Genomic DNA, 20,628 nt, shown 5'->3' on the forward strand with positions numbered 1-20,628 from the left:
CATTTGCCTACTGTACATCCCACTGGGTTCTGTACTTAGAACATAGCCAGGGTAGAACCGAAGAAGCCTATAGCCAAAGGCAAGCAGACTTCTTTATTAAGCCACTGTATAAAATCCAATTAAATTCTGACTTACAGAAATAGATTGTCCATCACATAGTTATAGTCTCTGCGAGTCTTGTCTGGCATGTAACATGATGCAAATACAATTATTGCATTCAATCCATCACCATAGTAACCTGAAACAAATAAAATGCCCAGTCTAATTTTTTTTTGGCTGCAAACAACAGAAATTTACAGTTTATTCAATGGGAATCTATGTCAGCTCTTAATTTTTATTTATCTATTTTATATTTATTTTTAAAATTTTTATTTCATTCTCTACAAGACTCCATTGGCAAGAGTAAAGCTCTGTCCAGACTACCAAATTCTAAGTGACAAAAACATGTTACATGCCTAAATATGGTCATGATGACATCACATCATGACCATATATAGGCTCATCATGACTATATATGGGCATACAACAGTTCAAACAAAATTTTGCAGCTGCATGTGAAAGGAATATACAGGCACATCATGACTGTATATGGGTAGGCACATCATGACTTTATATGGCCATACAACAGTTCAAAAAAAAAATTTGTAGCTGAATGTGAGAGGAATATTTGTAAAATGCTCTGCAAATTTGAAACATGATACATACTTATATTAATGCATACTTGATTTCATTTTAACATGTTATAAATTTGTTACATTTTTTTTACAAGGCAAGTGAACTTCCCTGGTGGGTAGTTACTTTCTATCATATTGCATGTTTTGATAAGATGGACAGTTACCTCCATGTGAAAGCACTTTCCTGTACGGGTTAATGACATTCATATCAATGCTATGCTCCTTTCCCCCAATCGAAACTTTCCTCCAGTTGTGTCTGTCATTAAACTCTTCCTTGGCAGTGTATTCCGGAATAGGCTCTTGGGGAATATTCGGAGTAGCTGCCTTGCTTGATATCGGCGTTTCATCTGAAAGTGAAATTATACAATTTAGAATTTGATTATTGGCATTGAAGATTATGATTTATAAGAAAATACATCAAGAAAGCTTTTAGATAATGGTTTTTAAGAGAGGAACAAACAGTGAAAAGCCAGCAATTAAGAAATGCTTAATGGAATATTTATGGTATGTATTACAATTAATAAAGGCTTTACCCATAACCCTTAAATCAGACCTTAAAATCACACATCAAAAAAACACAACCTAAAATTACAATTACTTAATGATCCCTACACCAGCAAGGCTCATGCTAGAAATATCTTATCCGAAACCTATCAAAGCAGCTAAGGCGGAGAAGTCAGAAGACAACATAGAGGAAATAAGTCATTATTCAATTAATAAAAGGTGAATTTATTTTACCCTCCCAAGACATCTCTGTGCTACTTGGAGTTAAAATGGCCGAATCGTTCGTCGCTGGTGATTGCTCATCCCCTGCGGCTTCCATGTCAAGGTTCAATCCAGCTGGTATGTTCACCTTTTTACGGTGCTTTGGACGAGCACCTCCAACGTTCAATGAAGAAGGTGGGACTGAAAAATTTAAAAAAAACAAAATGTGATTATAACATACTGTATATGACATTGTAATTTTATACATTTTTATATATTTACAAATACCGGTATTTCAAAATATTCTATTTTATACTTTAAAGAAAATTGACCTTTAAGCCACAAGATGTGAAAGGTTTTATAGTTCAATGAATATAAAAAGTGAAACTTTATCATGGTTATCATTGTATCATCATAATACAATATAAAAGAAAAATCACATTTGTGACAGAAACTTGTGACACAAGTACTCTCGGCAAATTACAGGATGGAAAAATAATAAAATTAATAATAATAATATAAGTCTTATATAGCGCATAATACAAAAAAGTTGCCTCTATGCACTTTACATAAACAAACAGAAACATAACCATGATATACCTTAATACTACAAAGAAAACTAATAAAGAAACAGCAGAATAGGCAGAAGAATAATTTTCACTGCTACATTCTCCAGCACTTTGAAACCCCAAAAGTTAGGGGCTCGCTGGAAAAGAACTCACAGGAGCTCTAGGGAAAATGATAACTAGATAGCCTATCCTACATTTTAATAAATAAATAAATAAATAAGATGTCAGAGCAAGATAAACAAGAGGCGAAAATATGGCCAAATAAAAAAAATTTATAGTTTCTCATCCCCTCGCACATCCATTTTCTCTGCCGTACCAATATTTATTTTTAATTTTTTTAATTTCCTTTATTAAGAAATGTAAGAAAATCAGGTAAAATTCCTCTGTCGATCGTTCGTGGTTGGTGATACATATGGTATGAATCATGTCTAGTACTTCTTTTATTTGCTTTCAATGTGTCTACTTTGTAAAAGTGAGAAAATAGTGGCTGATTCCCATCGAGCATCTTAGATTTGCCATCGCGGGAGTGTAAAAAAAAAAGTGCCCTCATTCTCTTTTTTAAAAAATATTAGGACCAGAAACTACTTTTTTTTTTTACTTGGCCTAAATTTGAATACCATAATAACATCATGACTATTGGACATACAACAGTTTTTTGTCAAAGAAAATTTGATAGTGTGGAGATAGCTTTACACACACTTGCACAGATATTTCTACTAGATACCTTCATCTTTAAAACAATAAAAAATTATATATATTGCTAATTTCAGATTACATTTGTTTACTGAGCTTTACATAAAGATTTGATAAAATACAATATTATAATATGCCATATAATACACATCTATTCAAAGAGCCTATGGAATTTGTAAAAAAATGTTATCAAATTATAAAATACAATAATAAAAGCAACGTCATGCACGTGAAAATTCTCATCAACTGAGTCATCATAACACGATAAAATACAATATAAAAATGCAATATTGAACACATCTATTCACGAATGAACACAAACTTTGTCAGTACAATTCATATATTATACCAGATGAATATTTTCAAATTTATATTACAAGTTGATTACTATATACTGTAATTATTATGATTAAAAAGTTATAAGATACCACAGATCTCTCTTTTCACCAAAAGTAATAAATGGGTATCTGATTGAAGTGAACAATTTGGAGTGAAATTATTAACATCATGGTGCAAATCCCTTTAAAAAGTTTGTTCCCTAGGCACCTGATCCCCCAAGCACACCCCCACCTCCCACCCATTAGAAATTTGCTGAGAAAAAGTTATGCTTGAGTTGTTAAAAACACCACTGGCGTGAAGTGTTACTTTTAAAACATGCATTAGACTAACCTAATTAACAACTAAAGGATTTGTTAAAGATAATAAACAACTCCCTCCATTTAAAATACCAATAGGCTCAAACCTATTTTCTCTATGCTCAAACAAACACACTTGCATACTCCATATTTGTGTAATTTTTATCGAATCCTGGATGAACTACCAGCAGATGTGAGGCATGAGTTAGTCATTAGCCAAAGCCATTCCATCGTTGACTTATTGATGACTTTTTTCATTAAGTGAGTTTGTGTCGTGATAATCTTTTGCAATAATATTTTTGATCAAAACATTGTACGAGCATCTCAACTATGAAAGATTGTATGTGTTTTATTGTGTTTAACCATGGAAATTGGAATTATGGAAAATTCCATCGTTGACTTATTGATGAATTGATGACTTTTTTCATTAAAGTGAGTTTGTGTCCTGATAACATTTGAAATAATATTTTTGATCAAAATATTGTATGAGCATCTCAACTATGAAAGAATGTATGCGTTCGTTGTGTTTAACCCTGGAAATTGGAATTATGGAAAAAAATAAACAATATATATAAATATTACAATATGTTACAAAATGGGTTTATAGAAACAAAATATGCATTGAAAATAGATAATTATAATCTGAGTAGTGAAATTCATGAAAATGATATTGAATGAAAACCAATAAATGTATCTGTACGAACATCATCAACAAGAAATGTACGGTGAATAAAAAACACCAAGGGTCGAATAAAAATGAATTGGAAATGTTGTACAATCATAAAGCTTCTGTCCAGGCTATCAAATTTTATTTGACAAAAACATGTGCCATGCCTAAATATGGTCACGATGACATCATATCATGACCATATATAGGCATACAACAGTTTTTTATGAAATAAAATGTTGATTGTCTGGACAGACCTTAAAGACACTGAAGGGATTTGAAGAAATACTCAGAAACGGCTAATACCATAGATTATTAATTGAATACTTAAAAACTAGAGGAAAAGGGGTGTAACAGTATTATGTAATTTTCTTTTTCTCTGTTTTCTATTTGTTTCCTTAATATTGCAGTATATTGAAATTGTCAGCTGGCACTGACAGTATACAAGGTCAATTAATGACAATTTAATTTATTGAAAAATACAACACTGAGTGAACAACTCAAAACAAGCAGTGTATTGTACACATGTCAATGCTTTTTAGAAACAGTCACACTTCACAAACGTTCAAGCATTCTATAAGATAATTTTTAGTTTGAACTTCTTCATAATAGGTTGATATTACATTATTGTTTTTGCTTTAAAAGATTGCTTATTATATCCATACACAAGATTAGTACAGTACAAGCAAATCTGAACACAGTATAATCTAAAATTTGAATCCCTAATATTTGTGGTATTGGCATAGTTAGCCTTACCCATGGCCCCCAAAACAGGGATGCTACAACATTGACACCAACTTATTATATTAATATTAATAAATGCAAGTAAATTATAGCAATAATTAAAGTGCCAATTGTGATTGATTTATATATAAACTTTTGATGACAAACGCTCTATGCAAGTGACAAGGACAGTGAATTTTAGCCTCATACAGTAGGTTTCATTTCACTGCAGTTGTTTTGCGTGGTTAAAAATGGTTCTTCTGATGGTAAAGTTGATTCAGAAAACATGTCATTGATTATTCTTCCTGTATCAAATCTGAGGGTTTCAGGAAGGCTAGTAATAATCTTGTAATTAAAAATATTCGGTACTACTAACTAGTATAATTAGTACTATGTTCACTCACTGGGTAATGGCTGGTCTACAACTTGAGGAAAAATCAAGTCACCATGGTACGCTGCATGAGAAACCTGATCTAAACACAAGAAATTCTGTTCCATTTATACAGTAAAAGTATTAGATATCCAGCTGCTTAACAGCGTAGTCTTGATGTTGTTTAAAATTCTTCAAAACCACTGACTTAACATATAATTCAGTGGTGTTTAAGCTTCATCTACACTGCTACTTGTTCATATTAAAGTGTTTTTTCTGACCAAAATACACCGCTGATCTACCTTTAGTATTGTTGAGACTAGACAAATACCAACACCTTTGATGTATCAATTGCATCGCTGATCTTCAATGGTTTAAAAAAAAAGCATGCTTTTATAATTGCTGCAGAATTTGATTGTGGTTAAAAAAAAAATGCCATGATAAACACGTAGTCGGAAGTAATTAGAATGTAGCATGTTAGCCTATTCCTACACACAAGGAAATAACATACATAAAATACAATCCAATAGACCTACATAGAGCTGTAATATAATATACAAAGGAAATTGTGAATTTGCCACAGGAAATAAAAGGGTCTTTTTTTAGGATTGTTGTGGACCTCCATATATAAATCAAAATCAGAATGTTTCCTCATGAAATGAAAATATACATTTTTTTAAAGGCAATGGCTATTATCAGACCAAAGAATTTCTAATTTTGATTGGATGTTATTGTGTATGAATCGGAATAGGACAGTGATATCCAATCATAATTAGAAATTTGTTTAAAAACTGGTGTAACAATAGCTACTCTTTTTCGTTTTAAGGTAATTCGTACAATATATAACTATTGACATTTAATAATCATTTATATACTGTACAAGTTGCAACAAACAAAAATACTGGTACGTCCTTAATAATAGCTAAATTTTACAGAATGTTTAAAAAGTGAAGGACATTCAATTGTTGTTTTCTTTGTTCTGTCTTGACACTTGGCTATAGAAATGGAAGACCATTACCATAATTAGTATTTTTTTTTTTAAATACATGTTTCCAGATTTGGGTTTTAGCTTCCTAACTTTCCACAATAATGCTGCCATTGCACCTAACAAATGCATTAAATGAACAAAGTTCTGTCCTATAACTGGTGAATTACTAGATGTTGGGTGTGAAAGCAATGCTAATAAAATGTTTAAAAAAAATGTAATTCTTACCAGGTCTTTCTGCAAACGCACTGTCTGTTGTATCATCCTCTCCTGCATCATCCTCCTCGTCGTCGTCATCTTCATCAACTGGGTATGCAGCATCTAGAACAGCACTGTCAGTAGTAAGACGGCGTTCTCTCAATGAATAGTCCGCCCTCAGTGTTGCTCCATCTAATGCCACTATCTTGTCATCCAACTGCTCTTCCTCTTCAATGTTGCTCTCCATCATTGGCACTGTCCGCTCAAAGAAGGAATCCTGCGAGGTAAGCGTTCCTGATTGACCTTGTAACTTCTGATGCGAGTAATCATCATCTTGCCACTCCTCGTTGATCGAAACACCTGACATTCGGATTTTAGCAGAGAATGACGCTTCAGATAATGTCTTGTCCAAAGTTTTGGGTCGCACATCCTCTTGTTCCTTCTACAAGACAACATTGTTAGAAACTTCAGGGACCAAATACCAATTTTTTTACAATGTATACTTGGTGTTGAGCTTAAATAAACATGAACTATAAAATACAATATAAACTGCATAATTTGCATACTTTACATCAACTGAAAATTATAGTGAAAAACTATTTCCTCATAAGAATAATTTTTTTGTATCAATCTGTAAAACTGACAGGTAAACCTATTTCAGGATTTTCATAGGAAAAAGAATACAGTGTAAACCAACAAACAAAAACATAATGTTTGTGTCTCATGAAGTTAGAAACTTATTTGATCTACAAAAAATGATCAAATGTGAAAGTGGATGGTGCAGCAGTTGCACTTTCCACTCTCAGAGGTATGAACCTTCACTGTGAATTTTGCTTGTGTCCTTGGGCAAGGCACTCACCTAGGTTTATCTCACTCTCTCCACTCACCAAGGAGTATAAATGCGCACTTGGTAGATGATGTGGCATTGAATGTCAATATAGCAAGTTCACGACTAGGAATACTGGCCTGGGAGTGGAGAAGGTTGCATTTTGTGCTGGTTTGATTATGGACCCAATGACCAGGGGTAAAAACAACAATCGCCATAAATAAATAAATATCTTATTATTATTATTATTAGTCAGTGTATATTTAATTATTTGATATTTTTCTACATTTTAACACAATCATTTTAAAATACTACTGCTTTTTTAAACTTTAATTAAGTGCTGAGACAGAGAAAAGTATAATGTAACAAATTTTTACCTCATTTCGATAAGCATACAAAATGTATACTGTACCTCACAAGGGAAACGTTCGCGCAAATAAACACATTAACAGCTAAGTAAACATATTTCTCAAAGGGAATGTGAAAACTGTAACCTGGATTTCAGACTTCTCTAGTGGAAACAGGATCAAAATATCTGAATGGAGTTGAGGGAGGGAAGGATCTTTAATGCAGAGTGATTGTCCACCGATCAAAATTAACTGGGTCAAACTCTTACCTTAATCTCAGCAGACATGGCTATTAAACTATAGTTTTAATTAAATGGTGACTATTACTTGGATGGCATATACTGTACACACTGTGTGTGATAGCTATCAGTTTAACATTAACAGCAGCTGTGTTTAACCTATAACCCCAATCAATGATTTGTACTCATTTTGAGGGTCAATCATATTTAAGGGTTTTCAAAATAATTGCTTTGCAGTGTTCCAAATTACACTGACAGTTACAATCATACTGAAAGGCTATTAGGCAATTGAAGTAAATTTGCTGATGCTTAATATGTAGATAGATTATGATATAGATAATATAGATGTTTTACCTCCAAAATTCAATCATGAAAATTGAGGATGAAATGAGACCATTAAAAAAAGATTATGAAATGTGGATTTACATAAATTAATTAGTTTATATATTCTGATGAATATTGGATAATGTACTTATTTTAAATTAAACAATTATATTTTATATGAAGAAACAAATATTTGTACAAAAGTTAAATGATTAAAATCATTAATTTGAAATTGAAATACTAAATGTGAATTTAGTTAAATTACTTTATATTCTTTATTTTTTATGAAAAATAGATAAGTTATATTACACTATAAACAATCATACTTTATACATAAAGAAAAAAAATAATTGTAAAAAATTTAAAGGATTAAAATAAATAATTTGAAATTTGATACTATACTGATGCAAAATACAATTTAATTATTTTAATGTATGATATAAATTTTAAAATTATTAACATAAATATGTTAAAATACAGATTTTATTTTCCAAATTAACAATAAAGTGCACAGCTACTTTAAATTTCATATTTAAATATTTTTGAAAGTTGAAATACTGCACTGATATAAAATTAAATTTCATTATTTCAATATAAATGATGCAAATTTTAATATTATTAAAACAAATGTGTTAAATGAAAGGTTTATTTTTTAAAATAATAATATTAGTTTAATAAAGTGCACAGCGATGTGTTGATGCACTTGACATTACTACCCATGTCACTGGATCAAATATCATATGGAGCACATACTCTGTGGGGATGCATTCCACAATGATGTAGCTAGAATCAGTTTAATATCCAAGCCTACAAAGTATCCAATTAGAGAGAGAGAGAGAGAGAGAGATAAAATGCCTTGCACTTGGACTCGAACCAGGATCTTTCCGCCAAAAGGCCAACAATTTATCACTGTGCCACAAACATCCATTTACAAATTAGAGCTCTTAGAGAACAAGCAACACATAATATATTAATGAATTTCAATGAATATTAATTCAATTATTTTGAAGTAGAGAATTAGGAAATTTAGGCTGGCCATTGTGGACTGGCAATGGCCACTGCAGTGCAATGCAACTCCTGGTATTGAATTGGGTGATATACTGGGAGATACAATTTTCAGTTCTTTTACGAAGGGTGCAATGATTTCTTTCATCATAACCAATAGCCTTTGTCTTCATTACAGATTGTGTGGCACTATACAGGTATTTTTTAAGGACAGAATACGACCAGGAACACAAAGTTCTGACAAAACATCAGCATCTGTATTCTTCTCTTGGTCATAATATAGTAAATAAGAAATGTAGAAAAAATAATGTAAATTATTTTACCATTTTCTGTCTTTCTTCAGCTTTTGCAAAGATATCTGAATCCTCATTCCAGTCAAAGCTGATCTTCTGCTTGACATCATCATCAACTACCACCGGCTTCTTTGGCGTACTCTCATGTGGCACAGAGGATTCTAGTGTTCCCACAATGTCCACCTCTTCATCAGGTGTAAGGGCATCAAAACTGAGACCACTTACAGGTGAACTATAGGAATCATCAATGCTAAGGACACCATCTTGTAATTCGGTAGGTCTCTTTGGAGGCTCCTTGTTAAGGTTGGCAGCTGCTGCTGCCATCTCTTCAATAACATTAACAGCAGAAGATGATCTCTCTCTGGACTCCACATCACTGTCATTATCTTCCTCATCCATATCTAAATCCATTGACAACTCTAATACCTTTTTATTTTCACTGGGTGATTCCTGATTGACATCACTTGCCTCAACAGAATCAGATGGCATGACTTGATCTGACTGAATTATAACTGGTTGTGAGTTGACAGGCGATTCAGTACTGGCAGTTTCAACAACTTCTATTACTCTTTCGTCTTCTAAATCTTCTCTTTCAGGATTATATCTGGTCTCCATGCTAATAATATCACTACCAGCAGCAGAGTTGTGTTCCTCGTGTTGCACTTGTTCATCTGCTATTGATCTTTCAGTCTTCATCGTACCCAGAGCTGCTTCAACTACATGCTCGACAAATAATTCTACAGCCTCACTGTCATTCCTTTCAAGTACTGGTGAAGATCCTGTAACAACATCATCCACAATTCCTTGATTTCTATCAGTGGGAAGGTGAGAGTTAAAATGTTCACTTTCTGGTTGTTCAATCTGTTTTGAAGCCTCCTGCATTAGAGCGTTAACAGAAGTTTCAACTACATGTCCCACATATTCTTCTACAGCTTCGCTGTCAATCCTCTGCAGCCTTGCAGAAGATGTGTCTGTCTGGATATCATGATCATTATTAAATTGTCCATTAACTGCTCCTTCTTCCATATTTATTGTATTGATAGCATCACCAACAACCTGTTCCACATATTCTTCAACAGCTTCACTATCAACTCTTTCAAGAACATGAGATGATGTTTCTGTTTGACTATCATTATTCCTAATTTGAGATGCCGGTGTTTCTTCACTTGCATCGTAAGTGACTTCCTCTTTATGCTGGGTGGGTGGATGTTTCACTGCACTTTCTTCTTCTTTATCATCATCATCATCATCATCATCGAAGTTCATAGTTTCTACTTCCTCAACCACAATGTAAGGAACTTCAACTTCTTCCACAGAATTGCGTCTTTTTTGCACCTCATCTATGATAATTGCAGGAATCAATGTTTGACCATCCTGTCCATGATTTTCTTCTACTCCATTTTGTATCACTGGTTGCATTAAAGGCTCATTAATATTCGGAACAATGTCCATAGTAGATTTGCTAATATTAGTTTTATCATCAATATTTACATTGTCCTCCTCAACTTCCTCCTCATCTTCCTCTTGAATCTCAGTAATTGCATGATGCACTGCATATTGAGGAATCTCATTAAGGGAATAAGAGTCCCCACTTGAGGAGTCAGATATGTCATCAGTAAAGCTGGCAGAACCTTCACTACCACAACTTGTAGTCCTCGATTTGTTGGCACCAATTGGAGAATCAACATTTTCAATTGGGGATGATTTATCACTTGTTGGGCTTCTGTCTTGTTGATTGCTGTTAGAATTTTTACTATTGTACAAGGCAGTATTTTCATCAGTATTAAAGGACTTTTGTTTCACATCTTCCAAGCCATTGATAGCATTTGAATCATTTTCAAATCCATTTTCCTCCCAACTATCAGGATGACTGGTATTACTTGTGATAACAATGATGTTATCATCACTTGGAGAATCAAGTTTTTGGACCATTTTGAAGAGTTCATCATGATCAAAGTCTTTATTTGAAGCACTCTTCTGAAGTTCACTCATGTCTGAATATGAATTCTGTGGAGTCGGTGGGACATGTTTGGGAATGTAAGAGACAGGCAAATCCTGATTATTCTCCTCCAAACAGTCTAATTTATCAACAAATTCAAAGCTATTGAAACTGCCATTGTCCTCGGACAATTTTGAGTTATCTGTCGTCTGAAGAGTTTGGTCGCTCTTCCCTCCCATCACTGCATCTGATTGTCCTCCTAGTAAATCAAACACACCAGAAAATTTAGTAGAGTTGTTTGATACTTCCTCACTGGAGCTTTCAACTGGATTAGAAGCTACAGAAAAGGGATCAGCTGTTGACAGACCATTGTTAAACAAATCAGTGGGATATGCTGATTGTAGAGTGGAATCTTGGTTTGTAGGTTTAGAGAATAAATCAAATGGGTCAGCTGATGCTGGAGGTGCACCTAGTAGATCCTCTTGACTATTAAATGAATCTGAGCTTGGAGATATTGTTTGAAAAGGGTCAAATGAACCTGAACTGCTCTGTGGCTGCTGTGGAACTCCAAAGGGATCCAATCCTAACAAATCTGTAAAACCATCCTGTCCAGAAGGTGACAGAGGAGACTTTGGTGTGGTAAATGATGGATCATCTTCTACAATTGTTGCAAAAGGATCAAATGAAAAATCTGAAGACTTTTGTCCAGATTCAAGACTTCCTCCAGCAAGTAAATCAAGACCTCCGAAGGGATCAGTGTTAACCTCTTCCACCTTTTGCGTTTCAAAACTTGTTGTTGCAGGGCTTCCAAAAGGATCAAAATCTAAGAGATTGCTGGAAGCTACATCCCCTCCAGAGAAATCCACAAGAGCACTATTATTAAAGTTTCCTGTGAGGAAATCTGCTTCATTGGATTTTTTCTTATCTAAGAATTCTTGCAGTACAGGCATGACAACTTTCCTGGATACTTTTGAATTCTGTTGTTTGAATAAAGTGATTCCTTCTTCCTCATCATTCATGATCGACAAAAATAGTTGCTGGTCATCTTTCAGATTACTGATCAATTCTTGACATATTGAACTTCCAGGATTGTAAAGGAGGAGCCATCGCTCTGCATTTCCATCGCTGTCAATTGATATTGTCATTAAGATGAGAATCTGCAAATTTCTACTTGTACAAAAGCTTGCAAAATCATCACGCATATCTGGTCGTTTCAGAATTTTCTGGGGAAAAATGAAATCAGATTAAACACTACAAAATCTGTTATAATTTTCATTGACCTCCTATGCCTCAATCATGTGAAGACATTGGTAATTCAGTAAGAATATTTTGTGAAGTTCATCATTTAGTATGTATCTCCTGTAAAATGTTTGAGATGTACAGTAGTATAAGAGACTGCTGATACTATGGCAATTTTTTAACATTTGTTCAGAATTTTAAATATTATTTAGTCAATAAATGTTACATCTGAATACATAAATTTGATAGGGGATGATATTAAAAATATATTTAAAAAAAATTGTACCTCCATCTCAATTGTTATGGAACTAATACCAATTGTTTGTTTTGCATTGTCAGCTCCTCTACTTGAGACAGTTTTAAAATCCTTACGAAGCAAGTCAAAGGTCGATAATCCTGTGAAAAATGATTTAAAGTACAAAAAAAATATTTAAATCAATTGTATCATTTGATCATATTTGATGAGATGAGATAAGATCTATAAAGATAAGTGGGTTGTTCTTATAATAAATTTAGCCACTGAAAAATAGATCAATTATTGGCAGCCATTGACTAGACGATCTAGTTTAGGAGTGAAGTGGAAGTATTTTGGTGTGATATACCAAGGATAACCCACTAAGTCTGAAGACTTGTTTCCAGTGGGGTCCGTCTGGTGTTGAATTGGCCAGTATACCTGGAGACAATCCCCTACCCTTTTCCGGAGAGTGTACTGCATTCTTTAATGTACACATGGGCCATATTGCACACAGGACATCATCCGAAAGATTGTGTGCTATCGTAAATTGTATTTCAGCCCTCCAGCTGAAACACAAGGAGAGCAGCGATAGGAATCGAACCGGGGACCTAGTCACATTCGTCACATATATAGGCATGAAGATGTCATATCAATCCCATATATGGGCAAATCATAGGTATCTGTTGATGAAAACTTGATAGAGAATTAGTAATATAGCATTTCAATAATGAATAAGAATTATGATATAATGCTGAAATAGCTGAAGAATAAACTACTGTCTGTCAATGCTACAGTAAATGTTCGTTTCAATGTACTTTTCGGCATTCAAATAAAAAATACACAGTATCAAATAACTGAAGTTAAGCAAATCCACTATTAATTCCATTTTTTATGATAGAAGCCTATTGGGAAATGTTTATTTAGTAGTTTAGTATCCGAGTTGTATATTTCTCACATTATTAAATTTTCAATGCGGGCCATTAAAACAAAGTACATGTAGTAAATCAATAAATACTGCTGGGACAAACATCTACCTACACTGGTGTAAACAAAACATTCATAACTTAAATTAATATTTAAATTATTACTGATTAATTATTAATTAATTAAATATTGTTTCTTATATGAAAGTAGATGTCCCCCAATAGGATATAAATAACATATGGTAGCAGTTTACCATATGAATGTTTATGTATATGATGTATTTCCAAGAATTTCAGTTAAGTTGTTTTGGGGGAGAGTAGGTAGAGTAAAGGGCAAAGAAATTACAGAAATTTATTTAAATTATTACTGGTTACATTTCTTTCATTTTTTTCTACCTACTGCATCCAGCTCCAAAAAATATAATTCAACTGAAATTCTCCAACAAAGAATACAAAACACCATAGTCATACCTATCACACTATTTATATGATAATTCCTATGCTTTTTATCTCTGATAGCCCAGCAATTTCCAATTTACAAGGAGACTGACTTTTAGAAATGTCTCATTTTCTTTGGTCTAAATGAGAATAGGCCATTAAGCAGTTTGTTTCTTAATGCATCTCAATTCAATATTTTCACTAATAATAGCAAAAACCAACAAGATCAAATGTAGAATCCACATTAATCATTTTTTTTATTTTCAGTATTTTGTTTTGCATCATATTTCTTTTCATTTTATGGTTTATTATGTATTGTTGTCAATATACTATATTTTATTTTATATTTCTTACAAAGGAGTATTCAGTAGCTTGCTTAAGCTCATAGAACTTTAATAGTATGCTTCAAAGCAAGTCTCATGGTGAGGCTTTGAGAGTGGAGCATTTTAATTCATCAGTAAAAATGTTCGGATTTTGACAGGGTCTGAGAAGGATCATGAGATTTGAAGGAAAGCATTTTTAAACACAAGCAACAACTCTACTTATCAATAACAAACAAAGGCTGTTACACTCATCTTCAGTATTTCGCTCCTTCACATCTTTCATACTATTGTTTTATTATAATTTTTTTGCATTGTTACTTGTATAAAAGTTATTATTCCTATCATTATTGTTATAATGTCTTTTATTTTAAAAAAAAAATGATATTATCTGTCATAATTATTTATCATTTAATAATTTCATTGATTTATTAAACAGTCATAATTATTATCATAAAAATAATGATAAAAGTATATTACTAAATTATTAATACACTGACCACACTAGTTGGTCAGTTCATGTGATAATACACTGTTGTATCAGTCAGAATAGGTTAATGTTAAAAGATAAAATATAGTACAGTAGAACCCCTCATTTACGAACCCCGATTTTACGAATTCCAGATTTTACAAACGTAATATAAAGGTGATGACGTCATAAAAATTGAAGCGAAAGATTAAAAAAAAAAAAAAAAAAACCTGCTCGAATTGTACCTGTTATTACCATGCATACAACACAACACACCATACTATACAGTACAGAACTATGTAATTCTCAAGTGAAGGAGGCCCTCTAACGAGCCTCTTCAAAGTCAGTGTTTTTTATGGTTTCACACATGTGCATGCGACAAATTTTACTTCTCTTTCAAACATCGTTTTTAGCTTAACAATTCAACATAGTGCTTGATTGTTTTATTGAATGATCAATATATATAATAAACAAGTATCTATAGAAGTTGTTTTGGAATAAAATCTACGATCTAGGTATTTAAGAAGGTAAAAATGTCTGATAAAAACAAATTTGTGCAGTGCCTAGAGTGGGATCAGAATGCTTAGAATCTGCCAACTGTAGGCCTATAGGCCCCCTCAGAATTAGCTGCGTAAGTCTGTAGGCCTAGCCTAGGCCTAGTTTATGCCAGTGTAGGTAGTATCAGTGCAAATATATAGGAATTTGGGTCAACCCCGATTTTACGAATACCCGAATTTATGAACGGCTATGGGCCCATGCCGTACGTAAATGAGGGGTTCTACTGTATAGTGTCATTATTTTAATAAGTCCTGTCTTTACTCTGAAAGCAACATTTAGTTTAGCAGTGAATAACAACAATTACCATATGTCAGAGTTTAAACAATCCCATTCATAATTACTGAATCTGTATGATGTCAACTTATAAGAAACTATAGTATTTAACATTAGTAATAGAAAACAAGCATATTGTTAGCTTTTTCAATAATTTGTCAATGTTTGTATATGTGTAAATCTTGTACACTGTTGGTATTACCAGTACACTTATTTTCAGATTATAATGCATAGTATGTTGTAAACATGCCAAATTATCAGCTTTAATGTAGTTAATAGATACAGTAGCCTTCTAGGTAAAGATGGTGAACGAACTACAGTATTAACATTTCATAAAACAAAATATGTACATGTACCTAAAAACTGAAACAGCATTTACCACAAAAAAAGCTCAAACAAATACCATTAAATGTTAAATTTCCAAGCACATTTTAGTGTTTAATTTTTCTTCATGCTCTTGTTTTCTCATTTTAATCAATTAATTCTCCTTGCTTTGGCATGTTCACGATCGCAGGTGTTATATATCAGTTGCCTGCACATTTGTCAAACACGCTTTCAACTGATTTAGCAGCGCAGTTGAGCACACTAGTCCAGAGCGTGTTCAAACAAAATTGATTGAGCATGTCAAGGAGTCTTGAAATGGGGAGGGAAGGGACTAAGGGCGGGGTGCGAAGATGAAGTTAGGACTCGGTGATTAACTTGGAGAGGCACTAACTCACAAAAAAGGTGAAATGAGGTAATTTTTTACTACATTTTTGGGGAAGACAAGCTTTTTTGGATCCCTGCGCACCCTAGATATGCCACTAAGATTGATACAAAATGCAAACACAATAGTTCTTTTACCTGCAACATCAAACTTCGCATCATGTATCTCCTGATATATCTCTTCTTGATTTATATCTGGACAAAATTTCTGTAAATTTTCAACCATGTTGATGTCTTTAGGAGTGGCCCGTCCAGCAGACTCAGACAAATTTACAGTGTCAAACAAAATAGTTCCTGAAAAAACATACAGTGACATGAAAATTAATAGTGATATGAATTATTTTGAATATAATTATTATTTTATTGCATAATTAATGTCATCATAACATTTATCACATAAACATACATAATTCGCAACCAACAGCATATAACTTACCAATAACCTCTTCTTGATGCTTAGGGAGTGGAGTTGTTTTAGTCTTGAGAAAACGTCCTGCTTTCATAGGAATTGAACCCAGGACCCTGGTATTAGAAGGCAAGCACCTTAACCACAACTCCATTATATTTAATAAATATCAAAAGTACTTTAGAACATGAATCCTACCTATTAACAAACTGGCAATTGTTTCATCAACATTTTGCAAAACCCAATTTGGATCTTCCTGTAGCAGATGCTCTGCAACTAATGTACAACATGACCCAACCAACTCAATAACTCCATCAGGTGCGTCGTCACCAACAAGGTTGCTTTGGTGATGGTCCAAGACCTTTACAACAGCTCCTTCAATTTCACTGTCCTTCCCAGGTAGTGTATTATGATCAACAAGGTACAAGTTAAGTCTATCATCCCGATGCAATTCTCCTAAATTTATTTGATCTCGGCAAGTGAGGTGATTCAAGTTGATGTTGTTTTTCTCAAGGTAGTGCACCGTTTCAGTTCTTAGGGCCAAATCCTCTCGGTTAATGTTTAAGCATGGAATGCAAGGTTTCTGTGGACTGTCTTCTTTCTAAAATATGACAAGAAAAGACAATCAAAATAATAAATTACATTTCTGGTATGGAGTCAACTTCAAACCATTGTTTGCAAAACAGTGCGGGCATACAAATGGGTCGGTGGGTCAAAATGAATTTTTTTTTATCTAACACTATTGGCCCGCACTCGAACTTTGACATTTCTCATAAAAACCTTCATGCACTGCTTTTATACCGCTTTACGGTCAGATTTAATATTACTTTTTACAGATTATTGGTGTCTCAGGCCGTAAAAATATTAGAGTCTTCAAGCCAAAGGCGACCATCAAGCTGCACTTGTAAGGTTGGCGCGGGCTGCAACAAAATTGCTGAGGGATCGCATGTGGCCCGTGGGCCATATTTTGCCCATTTGCGGCATAGAATTGTGCAACAGAAAACAAGAAAATATAGCAGTAACATTGAAATGAAGGAAATATTGATGGTTCAGTTTAGAAAAGTAACTATGATAGTATTTATTATTATTTTACAGTTGCATAGTCATGCTTGGCCAGCCTTAAATCTTCAAAAGGTGTTGAATACATGCATTGTACAGTATCTGCAGCACATGAAACATAGAATCCAATTCCAGAAATATTATTATCCAATATCAAGAAAGGTGTAATTAAGTAACTGATGCACAGTACTGAACTTCAACAAAAAATTCCCTGGTGTACTGGTGTACATAGAGAATTGAATATTGGGTGATAGATTTTAGATTACTCTGAGCTTAACATTCTATTTTGATGCCAATGAACTTTCACATTTGAATTCATTCTTTATTACAGAATTATATGAGTAGGCTTTAACATTTTAAAATTTTAGTTATCTTATAAAAAGAATTATGTCTTCTTTCTTACTGTAAGGTGTAATTATAAGATTGTGTTTCATCACATGGTAATGTTTTTCATAACATTTGGAGATATGGGCCATAAAGTAAAGTATTTGACATTGGTATAAAAAATATTGCATGTGTTTTCAAGAGGTACTATATGAACACAAATTCTCAAAAATATTTTTTATTTTACTATCATAACTAATAATTAAAAAAGGATCATATAAATTTCCAATCAGAAATAGATCGAAAAACATTGAAAGATACAGACATTTTACTACAAAAATCCTTTAAATACTCAATTTGTTTACATCATGACCGATATAGCTTTACTACTGATAAATTTACAATATTTGAAGCAAGGTTTAAGCAGTACTAATTTAAGAATATTGTTAAATTGATGGCCTGTTACTTATACATCTTACAACAGTACTACTGTTCAATATTAACGTTGTTAGGTATGAAATTGAGTCGTAGGATGCTTATTAATTAAAGTTCCTTACAATGAAGCTTATTGATTTTGATTGACTCAAGAAAACCTAATCAATTACCATTGTGTAGAAAAAGCATTTTGTGAATAAAATACTTTAGTTGTGTAGTACCAATGCACAAAACCTGAATATCTGGGTCACATTAGCCAATATCATACATTTTTAATACTGTATACTAAAAAATTGAATTTATTATAATTAATTTCTTATTAAACATATAATTGCAATTTACTTGGCAGTTTATTTCTATTTATTTCTAGTTTTATTAAATTCAATTAAAAAAAACATCATTTACTTTGATGATCTGCGGTCTATATTCTCAGGTAGAGAAATGGAGACATGCAGTAGGCCTACTGTATCTTTGATATTCTGACCAACATGCATGGGCCCCATCAACCAATGCCACGACGAGGTAGTCGGATTTAAAATATCAATTTGCTGATCCAGTGTGATTGCCAATCCCTAATACTGTGTTCTCAGGGCACAAATTAGGGCCATGCTAAACCGTAAGATTTCTAACCGTGAACCCCAGCAGGGCTTTTATTCTGGTTCCCTGACTGAGGCTCTAGCCAGATATTTGATTCTGACTCCACTATCGAACTTGATGGACCCTCCTGTAGGCAGATTTCTGGAGTCACCACTGGTCTGGGCCACATAAAAATGATTGTTAGAATCACTAAACCACCTCCTGAATGGATGGGACGACAGGGGTGGCGCCAGGATTTGGCCGACGAGGGGGCCGACAGGGTGGCCGATGCCCCGACGAGGGGTCAGATTTCCACGACGAAACCAAAGTGGGCGTGGTCAAGCTTCGATTGAAAGGTTAAGAAAGTGGTCTCTTGGAAATTTTGACAATTTAGGGGTTTCAACGGCTTATTTAATCGATTTTAGAGTCCAATAATATGTAGAAAATACAAACAATTTCTTTTTCTCCCCGACGAATTATGCTTTTTCCCCCCGACGACCGGGGGACACCACCCCAGTGGGATACCACCCCAGTGGGATGACCTTGAACATAAGAGGACATATGGGGGGGGGGAGAAAGTGAGCCTAATGTCCCCATACTCTGCCACTGAATATATGCATCTGGTGATATACTGTACTGTACCTACTCTATCCTCAGTAGCATACTGTACCACAATTATTTCAGAACAAACTTTTTTTCCTAGGACAGATGCATAATGGAATAAACTAAATACTATGTTAAATGTATAGATAACTAACATACTGCCAACTGTACAAACAACAGTAAAATAGAGATTTGGAATTGGAGTACTCCCAGGGTACTGTGCATATTGTTAAATAATTATTTATACAGAGAGTTGTTATGCAGTGCACGGACAGTAATGAATACCATTACCATCTACATAGTTAATGTAACTGAATACTATATACAGTAGTACATTAACCATTGTGGTATAAAAAAAATACCAATCAGTAATACATAATTTTACCTTTCTAGAATTGTTCAGAAGTTTATCCTAGGAATTGGCAAAGTAAATATTGCTCTTAGAAATTAGTCATGTGACTTGAATTCAAATTCATAAATTTGTTAACGACTAAAATGTAGCATGAACAATTCAACTCTCTTAAACAACACCACAAATAACAATGGTAACTGAACCTCGGTTTTTATACAATCGCTACAGCGTTTTCACTGCAATCATTCCACTCTGCAGCTGTCCCCGATACAATCGGGAGCGCTCCCAGGTTCAGCTGACCTATTAGGGTTGCCAAAAGGAGTTGGCGATAGTGTGTAGAAATTTTTATGGAAACCAAGCTTTACAATAACAAATACTATTAATACAACAATAATACAAAATTACAAAAAAAAATAATATTATTAATAATAATAATAATAATAATAATAATAATAATAATATAACAATAATAACATCATAATAATAATAACAATAAATAAATATTTTTTCACTTAATAGAA

The 20,628-nt window shown here is 33.4% G+C and overlaps 1 protein-coding gene across 3 annotated transcripts in view; it reads right to left on the minus strand.

Moving 5' to 3' along the window:
* The window catches only part of LOC117125034 (protein prune homolog 2-like), a 39,070-nt gene that overhangs the window by 11,814 nt on the left and 6,628 nt on the right, over positions 1–20,628 (minus strand). For all 3 annotated transcript variants that reach the window (XM_033271391.1, XM_033271393.1, XM_033271392.1), the window contains exons 3-10: positions 16,957–17,359; positions 16,491–16,646; positions 12,718–12,827; positions 9,284–12,415; positions 6,250–6,661; positions 1,413–1,580; positions 839–1,021; positions 136–238 (exon numbers count right to left, since the gene is read on the minus strand). In XM_033271391.1, the coding sequence (XP_033127282.1) occupies positions 136–238; positions 839–1,021; positions 1,413–1,580; positions 6,250–6,661; positions 9,284–12,415; positions 12,718–12,827; positions 16,491–16,646; positions 16,957–17,359 (4,667 nt within the window). The remainder of the gene's footprint in view (positions 1–135; positions 239–838; positions 1,022–1,412; positions 1,581–6,249; positions 6,662–9,283; positions 12,416–12,717; positions 12,828–16,490; positions 16,647–16,956; positions 17,360–20,628) is intronic.

This window comes from Anneissia japonica, unplaced genomic scaffold, assembly GCF_011630105.1.
Source record: "Anneissia japonica isolate Jap-2015-1 unplaced genomic scaffold, ASM1163010v1 scaffold9_len2422644_cov172, whole genome shotgun sequence".
Classification (NCBI taxonomy): domain Eukaryota; kingdom Metazoa; phylum Echinodermata; class Crinoidea; order Comatulida; family Comatulidae; genus Anneissia; species Anneissia japonica.